Here is an 18,231-nt window from a genome sequence, read left to right as displayed (position 1 = left end):
TACTTAAATGCACAGCTGTTTAACACACAGCCGCTTTTACCTGTACCAACTTTTATGCTCCTACCAGAAAAGATCAAGACAAAGTGGAAATAAATAAAAGAAGCAATCCCCATTTCTCTAATCAACAGATTTATTAAAAAAGGAATATTATGATTAACGTTTTATACGTATGTGGAACTATTAGTTTTTAAACCTGAAAACTTCCCAAAGATAAAGTCAGCTATGGATAATTTACAGAAATCTCAAGCTAGAGTCAAGATTTTCAAGTAAGTAGTTTATAAACATTAAACATATTTAAAAGCCATCTTTATTGTAATAGACTAACTTATGAAACTATTAATAGAAAACTTTCCTTGCCAGACTTTAGACACATTCGGAGGCTATGAGCGGATGAACATCCTCAGGTACAACTGACATCAAGCAGAGATGAAGACACTCAGTACCTTGCAAAAGGCCTTCAGCATATCAAACTGGACCATTAAACAGTTCTTCCATAACCACCTCTATGCCTTTCTATAATGCTGCCATTAAATGCATGATCAAGTGTGAAATCCTCGACCCACAGAAGGTCACTGGCAACTTTCCATTGTCTTCGGTGGGGCCAGGAATTGGGACCTCCTATTTCAAATCCAGGCTCTGATACTGATCGAGCCAAAACTCTGAACCTCTGTTTCAGTTGCTTCATCTGTCAAGTGAGGATAATATTTATCTACACAAAAGTATTGCATAGATTAGTTCAGTACAGAATTAGTATACAGTTAGACAGCTTGAAGAAATTTATAAAAAATGCCTAAACATCAACTTTAACAAAAGAGAAGTTATCTATGTCTGCAAAAATATCTAAAGCTAGCATACACCATCTTGTGTCATATGCATGATTCTACTGAAGAGAATCTACTGAAGAAATTTTATGAGATTATTTCTAGGACTAATTAATCATACCTTTACATCCTATATCAATTCTGCTTCTCCCATTCTCTGAATGGATGTTTGGGCATTTCAATTAGCTTTTCAAATACTTTATCCAATTAAGGAGGCCTTGGAACGTATCTATAAAAGGCCTGCTAAACAAGCACTGTGATAATTAAAGAAAAATCCAAGGACTGAATGTTCCATTTAGAATATAAATACTATGATCATCCAATGGCTGTTGTGTCTATTACTTACAGAATTGAGACATCAGAATGTAATTACTATCAGGAGTAATTAGAAAAATAAATTGCCTTCTCATCATAGATATTATGACTACTGGAGATGAAGGAATATTCATACAGAAAATTTCTGGGTTTCAGTTTAGTAAGAAGAGGTTGTCCAAGAGTTAGCCCCACTGAGTTTACAATATTAAAATCAGTTCGGCATATACCAAACAAGTACTAAACAGATCTGGGTTCTAATTCAGTAATTTTAACTTGCACTTCTCTAAAAGGATTAAAACAAATTTTTCTGAACAAGCAGAAAGAGGACTCTTATGCTACTTATTGCCGCTTTTGAACCCAATCATACCACACCTTTATTGGCTCGTACTTACTGCTGTTAAAGAAAATACTAAGGACTGGAGTTTAGAATAATCACTGGTTTACATAGTTAAATTGCGTGCGCTCTTGGGAAGATACTATATTTTCACCACTGCTAAAGTAAAGACCTTCTTAAATCAGGAGTATGAAGGAAGCTCATGAGTAAAAGAATTAAAACTAAAAGCTTTCATTTCAAGCAATAGTTTTATATTTAAATCATTTTAAATAACTTACTAAAAGATCAAGTGACTAAGTGTGCGGCCAGTGTATGAAAACAATTTTAATGTGGTTAATTTTTGTTCTTCTGATTTCTGCAGTTGCTCTTGTATAAATTAGGATGGTCAGTTATTACGTATCTCACTCATATATAATGTTAGGTACATCTGCCCATACAGCAGTTGGATGAAGTAAAGGTAAGGTGACGCTTAGTGAAAGTCTAAATTCTAGTTACTCTTGAAGGTGATTTAATCCCTTGGCATTGCATAGCTGGGGGTTCACAGACATAGGAAAAGCTAAAGTTATGAAGGCATTTCCATTATATACATTTGTTTTTCATTTGAGTGCTTGAAAAGACTCATTTCTGTGCTAAGAATAAAGACTATTCACCACAGATGTCAATTTTTTGTTTTGTTTTATGTTTCATGCAATTTGAAATATTTGAATGGGCAGGAAATATTTTTCACTAGTTAAAAATTGTTCAGGTACATTGTGTTCAGATAACTATTTTTAAAAAGTGACACACGCTTAGTCATTGATAGCAGCTAGCACAGTTGACCTATTTGAAGACAGTTTACAAATAAAACTATTTGAAAACCACATACCAGTGTAGGTTCTGGCTGTTTATTCTGGAGAATGAATCAAGTTGTAATACGCTGGATACAAGGTATACAGGTCAATGTACCTCTGGTGTATATGGAGTACTTCAAGTTCAAATCCACAAAGCTGTACAACTCAGATGTAAGTGCCATACAGTACACAAATATTGTAACAAAATTGAACAGGACATGCAATACAAAATATTACATATTCATAAAAGGGTGGTGTAAAGGTTGTCGTGCAGCCCACAACTAAATTTTTTGACTGGTGTGTTTAAAGTCCCAGCCTATCAGCCCGTTAACACTGTTTTGTTTGGGGTTTTTGGATGGTGCTCTATATTTTATTCACATGGGCAACAGGGCCTGAATTTTACAATTTTCGGTTATATTTGAAGAAATCAGGGATTTGTGATACATACCTCCAAGAACTCTTGCAAGCTTCTCCTCACTGGCCTTCCAAACCAATAAGGAAATATTAATGCAAACAGAGTAAGTTAGTCTATACCTAGCCAATCATTTAGTGACAACAAGACTAAACATGTGATTAAAAGTGCTTTGCTGAATCTGGGCCTAATATTCTCCACTATTAAGACAAGGCTAGGCCAAAGAACACAAGCTATACAGAGTCTTCAGCTGCAGTCAGTAGTCCATACCTGAACAAAAACATTTAGTCTACAACTTTTCAATAGAAATCAGCATTTTGTTTTTCTCCAGTAAGGCACAAATGTACGGTGGGCTTCTCCCACTCTGCATGAAAAATTACTGTAAAAATGGCTTTTATGTTTGTGTTTGAATTATCCCATATTTGTTGACTATTTTTAAATGTTAGCTCTGCAAGCCAAGAAGTCAAGCCATGTTGTTTCCTGACCTATTCATCCCAATTACTTTTGAAACTCTGCCCCCACTTATACCTGTACAATACTCATTGTTGTCTTCAATGGGGCTGCACAGTTGATACCAAGTGCAGAATTTGTCCCAATAATTGGAACTTGAGTTACAGTTCCATGCAAAACAATACAATTCATTTAAAATTTTCCATTGCTGTGCTGACTGCACTACTAGAAGAAATATAAATTTAGGCCAAGAACTTAAGCCTACATACCCAAAGTTAAGAACCTATGTATGTGGCCTGATTTGCAGAGTTACCCAATATCTGGAGCTCCACTGACTTCAACAGGAGCTGTAGTTTCTCAGCACCTCTGAAAGTTGGGCCACTTATTTACCGTATTTCCCCATGTATAAGACGCACCTTTTTTCGAAAAATTTGGGGTCTAAAAACTGGGTGCGTCTTATACAGTGGTTGTAGATTTTTTTACTTGCATTTATGATGAATAAAACTTGAGTTCAATAACATTTTTTTTTCAAATTTCGGGCCCCAAAATTAAGGTGCGTCTTATACATGGGAGCGTCTTATACATGGGGAAATACGGGTATATATTTAGATGCCTATTTTTGCAAATCTTGGTCCAAGTGCCCAAGTTTAGGCACCCAAATGTGAAAATGTTCACGATATTTTTGCTACTAGAATCTAAATATACACAGAGAGCAAATTTTGTTAAGCAGAATGATGTCCGTTTTAAATAGCCAATTAAAAAACTGAACAACCTTTAAAAAAAGAATCAAGGGGCATACAGTTCATGTAGCATTTTCCATTATTTTAAAAACATCCTTGTTTTCTAAATTCACAAAGATTGCAGTAGGAAGACAGGAAGGCTATTAAACCAGGAAATTGCTGACAAAAAGGTAAAAAACAATAAATGATCACCATTAGCAACTTAACTGAACTGCTGTATAATTAACAGTCAATCATCCAGGTGATCAGAATAATAAATGTATATTAAAATTGTGGAGAAGGAAAGGGAAATCAAGGAGTCGCTTCTGATCACCTGAAGAGAAACAAATTTAATTGAAAAGATCTATTTTAATGGAGTGCTTTGATGATTTGGGATATAAACATTATGACTTCAATGGGAAGGCTGGCTCAAAGTAAAATAGTTAACAGCCACTGTACAATGGAAATCCATTATTCTGGTCCTTTTAATGGTAATCACTCACTATTTTACAGTGCAAAATTATGAACACTTATAATTTCACTAAAACATATATTTTACTCATACATATGAAATTTAGCAAATGCTATCCCTTAACCTCTACATAATGCCAAAGTCATGTGAGTCCCTGTTCAATAGGGCTTCAGCATGCCATTAATTCACAAATTAACGACTATTAATGATAAGACACACATTGTACCATGTGTACTAGCTTTCTGCAAGTGCAAGTACCCGGATTTCCCTCATGAGGTAAGATACATCATGTTTTCATGTTCTATTCATTCTCCGCCCTGAAAACTTCCCTCGCAACTTCACTGACAGATGCAACCTTTCACATATAGTTGCTACCATAAAAATATACCAGGTTCAAAAACTGATACTATACAATAGCTGTTTGGTGATTTACATGAAAGGAGTTGATGGGAGTTAAATGTTCACACCACATGACATATGTTAATTGTGAAAAACTCTGTTGTAAACCGTTCGCAACAGCAGGCCAAGGACCAAAAGGGTACAATTCAGATAGTAGGGTCCATAAAATACAAGTTTGGTCACTCAGTCTGATGCCATATATTTTGTAGGGCTTCTCACCAAATGATTCACATTAATGTCTTCAGCCTTTTTTTCTTTTTTTAATAATATCCATAATGGTACTTCAATCACATATTCTGGGAGTCTATTCTGCTCTCCAATTACTCTTCGTAAGAACTTTTTTCTGCCTTCCTTAGCTTCAGGCTATTGTTTCTTGTCCTATCATGTTTTGAGATTGTGAATAGTTATCTTACTTCATTTATATTGGTTGTTACTGTGAAATAATTTCTCAATCATGTATCATGAATGGGAAGTAATGCGTTTATAATTTCAGTGACAAAGAGAGCATCTTCCACATGGTTATCCCAAGTCCTCTCACTGACAGAGCCAGGGATTTGCTCCCTCGCCTCTCCACATTCTTCTAATGCACAATGAATGAAAGGTGTGTGGTGTATTGTCACACACTTTGCTTTCATTGTGTATTTGGGTAAGCAGAGGCTTATGTCTGGGAACACAACACATCCTGGCCAGAGAGAGAACCAAGACTCTTGCAGGAAGTAATAATGGGTAGAGCCCTGCGCGAATACAATATTTGTATCTGCATCCAATCCACAAACATGGTCCATGGATATTTGCAGATATAAAGCCGCTAGCTGCAGATTTGCAAGGCTCTAGTAATGGGGACAGAGGGCACTTATTTCCACCCAGCAACTGCTTCTGGAAAGAAGAGTACTTCCCTCCTTCCCTTCTCCCACCCTTCCAGCAAAGCAAGGATAACAGTGAAAGTCACTCCTGCCTATGCTTGGCATTCTGTGCTACTGGGCAGAGTGCAGAGTTGAGCCAGACAGCGTGACATGGCAACAAGAGTGTTCTCTTCATCACCAGACAAAAACTACATTCCTTTATTCATCAATCTGATTATTGGTGAGCAGGTAAGTGTTATTTTTTCAGTTCTGTTAATAGCCAAACTGAATTATGGATGATCTATTAATCATGCAAACATGCTCTTCCAGGATGCAAAATGTATGACAATTTCAAGTTCATGGTAAATTTCTAAAGTTAAATTTAGCTTTTAAAACTGGTGGACTGTAATAATGATAGTGCTAAAGAACTGGTGTTACAACTTACACAACTTCAGAAGCTCCTTACAAACAGTTAAAGTGCTATGCCTTTTTAAGGATACACCACAGTTCCCTTGTAACCCCAGTTAATGTATAAAACATGATAAAATCTTAGTTAAAAACAAGCTCCATATAAATTCACTAAGAAGTTTTAACTCTTACAGATTAAAAATATTAAACAGCACATCTCAGAAGAGAAAAAGGATCATGCTATGCTCACAGTTCTACAACCTGGTCTGCTTACCATAGGTCACAGTTGGCTAGCAACATCTATACAATTTCATTTGTTCTCTTGGCCTTGGTTGTCTACACTATATACACATTAATTATTCCTATTAAATTTCCCTCTACTTCCTCACTGCATTCTTTCAGTTAGTATTTTTTTAAAGATATTTTAAAAATCCTTACAAATGTGCTTAATTCACTTAGATGGGTTTCATTCATCCATCCTTTTCATAAGTTTAAGAACCCCTCAGACCAATCCTATAGTCTATATAGCAAACATTTCACTGCAACAGCTAACTGTCCAATTTTAAAGGCACATCAGCAACCTGAAATCTAGTCATTAAAAAAAATGCTATAAAATAGTTTCAGGTACTACACATGCCCTTAAGTCTCCATACCAGTTTTTGTGGGTCATTTTCCTACTTTTTCATTTTCCTACTTTTCAAAATGGTTTCTCACCCCATTGCTGTGCAAAAGACACACAAACAGGTGAAAACACAGACTGACTACAGAGGAAGCAGTGTAAGTGACATATATAAATTGTTCTTAAGTGCATGAAGCAAACAAATAAAGAAAGTTTTTACTTGTCTGATTTTTACCATCATTACAAGTGACATTTATGAATGAGAGGCAAATTTCAAACAAAATGTGTGATTTAAGTCAGTTCTGTAACTATTAAAAAAATACAAATACAGAGTTGGATTTTGTACTTATACATAAACTAAACATGAAGAGTTATGCTCTTTATTGCACACATGGATTCCCACTATGAGTTTTTTATTTGCATATTATATTAACAATGCACTGCCTAGGAAGATCCTAGCTTGACTCAATTTGCAATACAAAATCTACATACATGAAAATGTAATGGAAAATATTTAAGATCTGTTTTACCTATTTGAAAGATTCCAAGGGCATTAAAAACAAAAAATGAAGAAAATTGTAGGCTAAGATTTCCATAGCTAAAACATCTGAGGATCAAAGATTGTCTGAAATTGACTTATTAAATAACTAGTCTCTGTGTAAAATGAGGCAAGAGCTACTTACATGAACAATAATTTTTTTTAATGAAGAGTCAATATAGACCATGACTCAAGGAAAAAAAATTACCTAATACTGAAAGGGAATTTGCCTATATTTGAGAAAACTGAGCTATTAGGACAGATGACAAGTCTAGACTTTGACGTGTCAAATCTGAGGTGTATCTGACAAGCTAAAAGAACAGCAGCCAGAAGAAACAGCTTATTAATATGGCAGCTGTAACAGTATTACTTTTATCCTTTCTCTTCAATAACTGAAGTTCATATATTAATTTTCCACAGGATATCCTGTCAGGGAACTCATCTTTAAGTTCTTTTTTATGTTTTCTCCACTACATTTTGAAATATAGCTGTCTGACTTATACTGGGAAAATACCAGCTATTATTTTCAAAGCGAAAATCCTCTCTCCTCTTAAAAGGATGCAGATAACAATGAGCACAGGAACGAGTGCAGTTACTGCTTTAAAGAGGTAACAGGGTTAACAACTTAAAGGTAAAAAGACATTGACACATGAATTTACACACAATTATAAAATGGGTTCAGTGAAAGCTGGGATCCAATTTACACAAGATATTACATGGGTCAGACATTTCTTCAGAAGCATGCTCACAATGGAATTTTACAACTTCTTCACCAGTCCAATTATGTTGTCACTCAGCATTATTCAATTACATTTTTTCTTCTGCATTTTCTCGTCAGATTTGGAACCACTTGGGATGTGTACATATAAATCTTAAATCAGAAAATGTAGTGGCTGCCTGGAGTCTAGGCTGCCCCCATTTTATTTATTAGATATATTTTAGGATGCCTATTTAAGTATGCAGAGTCCATTTATATAATACAATATTGTTCCCATTGTTCCCCAAACAGGGGGCATCTAATTTAATACATACACTCCACAGCAAAAAGAACCAAAACCAAGAACACCAACTAAAGGAGACCAGTGGCTGAGGAGATTAGCGAAAAGCCAGACCAAGGAGATGCAACTTGCATCACTTCCTAAAAGTGACAAGATTCAGACTCCAATAGACTAAGTGGAAAGGCATTCCAGAGCCAAGGATCTGGTACTGAAGATATGGAGCTAATGACAAGCTGAGTTCTATCCCCAAGATGGAAAGCAAAAGAATTCCCACTAATGGTATATTCTGGAAAGGGATATATGGGGAGAGGTGGTCTCAGTTAGCCAGGTGCTAGAACATCTGTATATAATTGGTATCTTTGAACAAGAAGTGGACTGGCAACCAGTGAATTGCACACTAATAGTATAGTCTCCTCCGTCTACATGTCTTTAAAAACAGGCAGTCATATTCTACTCTAAGTGAAGCATCTGAGTGATGTTCAAGGTTAGCTACATGAAAGCACGTTTCAATAGTCTACTTGGAAATGACAAAGACACATAATGAGGGCACAGTCTGCATAGGAAGGTAAAGGATGCATTCTTTCGTCAGCCAAGAAACAGAGGAAGGCAGCATTTCCAGCTACTGCTATTACCTGGGTTTCAAGAACTATGAACAAATATACCAACTGTGACAAACAGCTGATTTCTACTCTCAAAATTAGTGTGCAGTCACATGCCTCTGCCAATTCTCAAAATGCTTTCCAGTATCAGCAAGCATACTCCCATCTTAACTGGTCTGAGCACACTAGCTAGCTTCAATTTCAATTACTTCTACCAACACTAGGATATGTATATGTTGCCTCCTATATATGTTATCTATTTGCTGTATCATTTCTACCAAATGCATCTGAGGAAGTGAGCTGAAGCTCACGAAAGCTTATGCCTGCTGAAATTAAATTTGTTAGTCTTTAAAGTGCTACAGAACTCCCGTTGTTTCTACCAACACTGGAAAAGCAAAGAGCAATGTTCAGGTTCTCCAAGGAAAAACACAAAACAAAAATCCACAAAGCTGAGCCTCATCAGCATAATGGTGACACTGCAGGCCCATAACATCTCAAAACCTCCTCTACCAGCTTCACATACTTGTTGAACAGAAAGTGTGCCAAAAATGGAATACTGTGAGACCTCTTATGCGAAAGCCCTCATGGAAAATGAGCAGCTACCCATTCTAACCCCTCAGGGATCTCTTAGAAACAGTGATTATAGCCACTTTGATCATGAGGTGTTGACATGCTTAACAGTATCAAAGACTGCTGATATAATATTAATATCTAACCTCTCTCAAAATCCTGAGATCTACAAGTAGGACAAATTTGTCCTCTGCTATTTTTCAGGATTTAAATGGCTGTATGAACCTAGGAATTTTTTTTTAAAAATACCTTACCTCTCACTGGATTATATCCAAGAAGGAGCTGGAGATAAAGAAAGTGTTTGCTATTTTATTTCTTTCACTTTCTCTAAGCCTGAATCTTTCCTTTTTTCATGTCCTTTTCTTCCACCGTTCATTTTCAAGACTATTTAATTCTGTCCTAAGTTACTCACCTTTCCTATTAATGGAATTTCTTCTTCTCAGACTGTAAATTCTTTGAGAGAAGTACCATGTCTTCATATGCATTTGTCCAGAGTCCATTACAATAGGGCCCTAATCCCAATTTGGTTTACCAGACACAGTCATGATTATTAATATTAAATAATGATTGTAAAATGTCCCTTGCCAAGGTCACTTCATTCTGTACAGGGAGCAGAAACCTTTGAAATTGACATAGATACACTGCACCCATTACCTAAGAAACCAGCGAACTCAACACACAAACACAAATCAAGACACCCAGTTCTCATCAGTTTGAAACATAGGAGTTTGGGGGAGGGGGTTTAAAACGCCTAATGATGTTTTCTCTGACAGAGGGTGGTACAGGCGCATCAGTTTCAAATGCCTGCACTCCATTTGCAGAACTGAGCAATTCTGGCAAGAGAACAGGGTTTTAAAATGGAAACTCCAGGAGCGAAACATGCAAGTGCCTCAAGTTGGGCTCAAAGATCAGCAAAAGTTCTGTGGGAAAGGAGGAAAAGCAGCAGAGAACATTGAGGAAATGTCCAGGTTCAGACCAGTCTGAACAATCTGTTTTAAAATAACCACCACCCCACCCCCACATTGCCTGAAGTGGAAGGCAACTGTTGGAGGCCCAAACCTTCCATAAGACATACATTCACAGCAAACTGAACCATAATTTAGTCACGGTTCAAAAAGAAAATTTGAGATGGACTCCTAGGCTTGTAAAATACACCTAAAAATAAATCTGAAATAGTTATTTGTATTTGAGAATTCCTCCCAAAAAACTTTAATTATTGTAAGTATACAATCACGCTCCAAAGGGTACTTTTGCCAGTCACTACACACATTGTGTATGTATAATATAATGAAAACACACACACACACACCCCTTGCTAGGTACTACTACACATACACAGTGTACTCATGCAACAATTTCAGAGCGCAATCAATACAATTCACTCCCTCTCTTAGAAGAGAAGCAACATAAGAATTTGAACACAGTAGCTGTATATTCTTCACCTGAGAAACTGTTTTTCTAACAAACCAGAAGCATCACAACTATATCTGCAATGTTACACTTCATCTTACAAAATCATTGCAATAGTAATTGAAAACCAATGGACATCTAAGTGATATGATTTCTTTAGAAAGTTAGTGGCATGATCTTACCTCTCATCCTCACCATCAACAAGGTGCGTTGTCAATGGCAGTACCTTCAGTGGAAAAAGGGAAGCAGAGGATGTTATGTTGCTGCCACTCCCATCTGAAACAGCTGCTGATGCTCCAACACCACTTTCACCACTGGCAGCTTGAGGTAAGCCAACTAAGGAAGGTTCTGTAGGGCGCCTGCCATCTTCAATTTGGCTTACAATGGACTGAGTTAGTGATTGTGCAGAGAACTGGGTAGAGCTTAGTGATATCTGTTGGGGCACATTCTGTGCCACTGGCATATTTATACTAGTTGATACCAAGGGAAGCTGACTAACACTTTGCGCCAAATTCCCATTTTGTACAGCTGAAGCCTGTGCTATGCTCTGTGATGGACCCAAACTTACAGAAGAAGAAGGTATACCAGGAGGTACATTTGAACTAGCTTGACTTGGAGCAGGAACAGTACTAGCAGAAGGCATAGGGCTAATTGCAGGCAATTGCTGGCTGGTTATTCCTTGAACTACAGTTTCTACTTGTGCCTGGGGTTGTACAGGTAAAGTATTTTGTGAACCAATGACCATTTGCTGAGGAACACTTGAAGCACTAGCTTGTAGTCCCTGTTGAATTATCCCAGTCGAAACTGGCTGCACCACTTGTGAAGATGGAGCAGCAGCAATTTGCTGCATAACTGAAGGTGTAATTTGGTTTGCAATAGGTGGCTGCTGCACCACAGCAGGTACATTTCCTTGTTGTCCAATATTAATAATTTGACCACCGGTACCTACAGATGGCATTGCTGTCTGAGCATGTGCGACAGGCTGAGCTGGTGCCACAGCAGGGTGTACTTGTACAGAAGGCTGAATGCTTGGTGCCTGAGCAACAGGAACCTGTGTTCCTGCTCCCGTAGAGCTAGACTGCACAGCAGGTACTGGAGGCTGAAGTATCTGCTGATGTTGTATGTAATCTGGTATGGTCCCTGTAACAGAACTCTGATTCACTGGTTTAACACGTGCTGGGACCATCTGCGTAGGAACTGTCTGTTGTTGTCCATACTGTAACTGCTGTTGTGGTACAACTGGCAAAGTTTGGACAGGCTGTGCAGGTTGAGAATATGGTAGCTGCTGTTGAGCCATACCTGGAATGGCAGGTTGTTGGTGACCTAAAGATGATACACCTACTACATTAACTGGGGTTGGCTGAACACCAGTAAGAGTGGTTACACTAGCCTGCGCAGGAGGCTGGACTCCTTGCTTTTGCTGCGGATAGTTTACTTCTTGAGAAGGTAACTGTATTTGTGCAAGCTGTGACTGAGAAATACTCTGTGGTATATTGGATGCTGGAATAGTCTGAGGTCCAGCACTACTAAAATCCATCTGCTGTGGACCCACACCTGGAAATGTCTGCTGTTGTACCACAGTAGGTGCTCCCATTTCTCCACTTCCCACACTTTCTGTGTAGTGACTCAGTGTGCTTACATTGCTGCTAACAGAACTCCCACTGGTGCTCTCCCTTTCAGAAGTCACTTCAAGTGGGTTTTGTTTTATAGTCTCTACCGCTTTGTTTACTGCTACTCCTTCTGTAACTGCTACAGTGTTTTCTTTATCATAGAATTCAGTGCATATCCATCTACCTTTTTTAAAAGGTTCCGAACTGGAATCTAATTTAACAACTCTAAACCTTGATGTCCCAGCTGCAGGCTGCTGCTGACTTGATCCCACTGCCATTCCTGCAGTTGGATTAGTAACATTATTGATGATATTAGAGGAAGCACTCGTACCATTGCCAACACCACTCAAGATATTTACATTAACATTGCTGCTGGTTCCAGACAAAGCATGTATATTACCAGTAGTTGTGATGTTGCTTAAGTTTATATTAATGTTACCAAGCATGCTACTTGTCATACTAGGACTACCACCACCCATATTACTTAAGGTACTAGTTCCAGTAACAGGACTTACGCCTATATTGCCAGGAGTACTTGTAGTGCGAATATTAGACAGGACAGATGCAGGTGTACCAGTGGATGATGCAGCAGAAACTGGTGCAGTTGTGATAACATTGTCAGAGCTTCCAGTTGTGGACAGTTTTCTAAATGATGGACTTGGGGGTGGTCCTCCAGAAGCTGGTGTACTGCCCACCCCAGGATGCGATGGATGATGATGCCCATGATGGTGATGATGAAGGTGGTGGTGATGGTGACCATGATGTGGGTGAACATTTCCATTGATCACAACACTCTGCTGTGGGTGATGAGGCAAAGGGGGATGCTGTTGAGGAAGGTGAGGCTGGTTTGGTGATACAGCCCCAGGAGTCTCAGCCTCTTGGAAGTTATTTAAAGTCTCTTCAGAGGAGCTCCGTTCAGGTTCACCCAAGTCTGTGGCCCTGGATAAAGAAACATCCAGGATTTCTGAAGAAGAGAGGTCTTCGGTGTGGGACTCATCCAGGTCGTCGTAGCTTTCCGTATCCTCTGCTATGCTGTTGTTGGAGCTCATGCTGGCAGAGATCTGAGCCGGGGTCACGCTGGTAATCTGGAAGCCACTTTTCTTTTTCATTTGGGCTCCAGCCTGTGCAAGAGGCTGTGGCTGGAGTTGAGACTGTGCGAGGAGGTTCAGGCTTTGCGGAGGCGGCGGCGGCGGCTGTGGACCCCCCGCTGAAGATGCTGCAAGAGGCGGAGGAGGCGGCTGGACGAGCAGAGGCGGCGGATAATCCTCAGCGGAGAGCGCGCTGCTCCCAGCGCCGGTACCTGGTGCATTGAGCGCAGTAACGCAGCTGCCGCTGCCCCTTCGAGGAAACATTGCCGGGTGCGCCATCTTCCTAGCACTAATGTCTGCGGCTGAGTCAGGCTGGTGCATTGTACCGGGTTTATTTTAAGAGTGCAATTCCCCGGCACGAAGAGAGGCAGCCGTACAGTTAGCTTTGCATGCAACCCAAGGGAGAGGCACCACGCACACAACCCCCTCCCCTTCCCGCTGGCGCGCACAGCCCAGGCTGAGACGCCTCGGCACAACCACTAACTAACCACCACCTTTTCTTCCTCCTCCTCCTCCTCTCTGGGGCGGGGGAGGGGGAGTAAGGCCGGATCCCTCCGTCGCCTTCAGCTCAGAGCCTGCGAATGTGACACTTTCTGTCCTTCGCCATTCACTTTCCCCTCGGCTCGCCACTCCCCTCCTCCCCCCGGCCCTCCTCTCCAGGGGGTGGGGAGCGAAGAAAGACCCACGTTATCCGGCCAACTCAGAAAGCGAAGCGACCGCCGCCCACCAAGCCAAGCCGAGCGAGATGCGGAGCGCTGGGGGAGGGGGGCCGCGGCCGAGCCGCCCTCCCCGCTCAGGGGTGCTGGGGGAGCGGCCGCCGCCTCTCGCTGCTGGGCGCGGAGAGAGGCTCCGCAGAGCGGCCGGCCGGGGCGCCTAGGAGCAGCAGCCAGGCGCAGGCAGATCCGTACCGGGCTGGCACGCAGCAGGGCGGCGGCGGCGGCCTGAGCCGGGCAGGGACATTCCCCTCAGTGGCAGCCATGGAGCTGAATCATTTTGGGGGTGGGGAGGGGGGGGCTAAAGAGACCGAAGGAGGAGGAGGCCGAAACAAGCGGCCGCCCCACCCCCGTGCTCCCAGGAGAGCCCAGCACCGGCAGGGGAACCAGCCCAGCCCAGCCCAGCCTCTCCCCTCCGCCGGCCCGGCGCTCTCTGCAGGGCGGCGCTCTGCCCCGGCCCCCGCTAACGGGAGACAGCCGCTCTTCCGAGCGCCTCCGGCCGCAGAAGGGATGAGGAGTGAGTCCGTCCGTCCGTCCTTCCTCCCCCCGCCGGGTCCGTCTGCCCGCCCGCCCCTGTCTTCCTGCCCTGAGCCTCCTCCGGCTGGCTGGCTGGCTGGCTGGCTGGCTCCCCGGAGGCGGCGGGGCGGCCCTGCCTGCGCTGCCTGCTAGAGAGACTCGTTCCGCCTCCTCCTCCCCCCGGGCTCCTCACACGGCATTGGAGGACGGCCGGCGCCGCGCTGGGCAAGGGGAGGGGCTGGCCGGAGCGGAGAGGGGCCGGGGAGGGAGAAGAAGCGAAGTAAGATGGCGGCGGCGCAGGCGCGCTGAGCCCGCAGACATAAAGCCCGTCTGGAGGGAGAAGAAGCAGGCAGCCCGGCAGACGGACCGGAACTAGGTTCGGCTCGGGCCGCCGGAAATTGCCGAGCGGTGACGGAGAACTCGGCTTGCCCCCCTCCCGGATCCGGGCTGGGCGGAGCGCCCCCTATTGGCGGAGCGGCCCCGGCCCCGGCGTTATTAATAGGCTCCCGCAGTGTCTGGGTAGGGAGCGCAGCGCAAGCGCGGTGAGAGCGGTCGGGGCGCGTGCTGCTGTTGCACGGTGTGTGCCTGTGAGCCGCGGAGCTGCCTGCGCCAGCTGAGCTGCTGCCCCCCCTAGGCAGAAGAATGTCTCTGGCTCAGATACTCGCGCCCCGAGTGCCTCTCTCCTCCTGGGGCTGCCGCAGCAGGTAGCACGCCTCTGCTGCTTCACATGATCGGTCCTCGCCCGGCCCCAGCCTCCTGGCCTGTTGCAGAGGTAGCCGCTGCGACAGGGTTAAGTGCTGTATCATTTTCTTTCCATCCCCGGTTCCAATTTTGATCCAGTCTATTCTGCTCCCAGCCCGCCCCCCGCCCAGCCTTTGATGAATGAGAACCCGAGGCCTTATCGTCAGGGGGCTGCCTGCCTGCCTTGTGCAAAAATCACGTGCCTCTTTTGTGCAACTAACTGCAGTTGCCATGTGGTCCCCTTCTCTCCATACAGGACAGGGTGGGGGAAGGGGAGCGGTGGGTGCGGCGCAAGTAGCGCCCTTATTGGCTAGTGCAGGGTTGGTCACTGCAGTTAGTGGAGAATGTTTCTGGAGTGACTCATCCTTTGATTGGACTGGCTGAAATTCAGGAGGTGGGCTCATGCTTTTTAACTCTAGCCTAGCCCTAGACGCTCACCTCTCTAGATTTCCACTCACCTGCAGTATGTGAATTACAGCAGGTGAAGATATTTATTTAAAAAAAAAAAAATTCAGCTCACTTGTTCCTTCATAATTGCCAGTGCTGTAGCTAATATGGTACCTCTTACTGGCTCAACCAATAATGCAGAATATATATAAATATTTGGGCTGCAAAGATCTCTTCTACAGTGATTCAGGCAACATAGATTATATGATAATAATTAAGGACAATATACTGGATGTGTTAAACATTCAAAGTTGCATACAAATTAGCAATTTAAAAAACTGCATTCATAAATTGTATCTATATCTATATAACATAGATAGTTGTTTCTTACAAAAGTAGATATAACTAAAGGAAAAACAGCAGTGCAACATTTCATGCCTCACAACTGAAGCAATTAAAATATGTGTTGGTGGTAGCTAAATTATAGTGAAGTAATTTTAAATCCATCTATTAAAATAGCACCCCTTTCAATAGCCTGCAGCCAACATTCTGCAAAGGAAGAAAGACCTCACTTTCCTTCTACCATCAGAAAGATGAGACTTAATAGACCCAACTACCCACTTCCCTCCACAGAGGCTCTGTCTATAGGTACACAATTCATTGTGTTAGAAAACATTAACAACATTAAACAAGATTTTGTCTTTAGTGTGAGCAAGAATTTTAGAAGTGTTAGTAAACATGTTTTCTAGCACAGTGCACTTCCCAGTATAAACCAGGCCAATGTAAGAAAAACATTCATCAAGGGTTAGCCCTGAATCCAGCAATGAGTTCACCTAGCAGATCTCTGTGTGGAACCACATTGACTTCCACTAGGCTCCAACAAAGGTGCAAGGATCTGCCCAGATGGAGCTTAGTGTAGCATTGGGACTTTATGAACGTGTTTAATTTTAATGGCACTACTCATGCTGAAAGGTAAGCGTGTGTGTGACTGTTTGCAAAATCAAGCCTAAGGTTGCAAGTCCCCTTCCATTATACATTCCTGTAACTTTCTCAAAAATTCTACTTAGGGCTGAAATTTTCCATGATCAGTCTCAGCCCAGAAGTGATTTTTTTTCTCAATATTTTAGCAAAACCCAGTCAGTTTTAAAATATGTGGTCAATGGGAACAGGTAGAACATTTTTTACAACATTAAATAGTATTAAAACATTTAACTGCACCTGAATAACTAAAAAATGACTGAACTTTAAAGTTTGTTTGTAACTACTTCCCAGTGAGGCATAGACATCAAATAAGTTCTGAAAAAAAATAAAATAGTAAAGCTAACTGGTTAAACATTTACATTTGCACATGTGTGCTGAACAATTATTTGATATTTTGATAGTTGTATGGCTCTCTGTTGAGCTGGAAGCTAAGTCCTGGTCCTGCAATTGGATCATCACAGTTCTGTTACTGCAAATCAGGAACAAAGAAAAATAAAATTCAAATAGCAATGTTAACTCAGTCAGAAAAAGTGCATACTGTACATTAAATTAGACATTTAAAAAGCCAAACAGTAATCTAGGATCAAGAAAGAATACATGATATAATTTGATAAGACTCTTTTACCTAAATAATTCTCTATGCATGCTGTACTTTCTTTTCTTACCCTTTTCTTAAAAACCAATTTGTGAACCTGAATAAAATTACATCAGAGTCAGATTTATCCATATTCCTGTGTCTGGTTATTGGTAGAGCTGGTTAAAAGAAAGAGTGGGGAGAATTATCACACAAAATGTTGTGATTTGTTTTTCATCCCTCCATTTCAAATTTCTTCATTTGTGAAATTAAACATATTTCAGTGAAATTTTAATTTAAAAAAAAAAAGGCTGCTTTTCCCTCAGAAAATTGTGACCAGGTCTGACTCTTGGTTTCCAAGTGATAAATGAATACTGGAATTGTTGTCTATCTCTCAGTCCATGAAGCAGGACCTTTTTTGTATGATCTGGAGGAAAGCTACAAAGTGAGGGTACTATTGCATCAATCAAATATAAAACTATAGGTGCTACAGTATCACATGCTGGATCCAGCGCCTTATCTTTGTGGAGCACAACTAACGGTTGCAATGGGGACACTATTGCAATCTATTCATTAGATCTGCTGGAGATGGAAGACTTCAAGAGTGTTGCAAAGGAAGAGGAGTCACTTTGGACTCGGCCTTCCCATGTATATGCTCCCCAAATGTACAATCACAGCAGGCTCATCCCAGCCCTTGGTGCTATGTAGGAAGGTTGTGTGTCAGAAGAAAGATGTCTAATTCAACCCAACCATTTTGTACTTCAGTTACTGCAACAGGACAGTCTAAATATTTGGATATTTATCTTTTATATATTAAAAATCTCATCAAAAGGGAAACAACAAGAATCTGTTTGCCACCACATATTCTCAAGCTGCTGCTCCACA

General features: G+C 41.5%; 1 protein-coding gene across 6 annotated transcripts in view; it reads right to left on the bottom strand.

The window, feature by feature from the left end:
* The window catches only part of TSC22D1 (TSC22 domain family member 1), a 136,137-nt gene extending 121,048 nt beyond the window's left edge, over positions 1–15,089 (bottom strand). For all 6 annotated transcript variants that reach the window (XR_010922623.1, XR_010922624.1, XM_067563154.1 and 3 more), the window contains exon 1: positions 10,919–15,089. Coding sequence is in view for 4 of the 6 variants with exons in the window: in XM_067563154.1 (XP_067419255.1) it covers positions 10,919–13,755 (2,837 nt within the window). In the remaining 2 variants the exon portion in view is untranslated. The remainder of the gene's footprint in view (positions 1–10,918) is intronic.
* Positions 15,090–18,231: the final 3,142 nt, after the last annotated feature.

Source organism: Emydura macquarii, unplaced genomic scaffold (genome assembly GCF_026122565.2).
Source record: "Emydura macquarii macquarii isolate MOO-44397 ecotype Brisbane River unplaced genomic scaffold, CSIRO-AGI_Emac_v2 contig_2473, whole genome shotgun sequence".
Classification (NCBI taxonomy): domain Eukaryota; kingdom Metazoa; phylum Chordata; order Testudines; family Chelidae; genus Emydura; species Emydura macquarii.
This window is presented reverse-complemented; position numbering and strand designations above follow the sequence as displayed.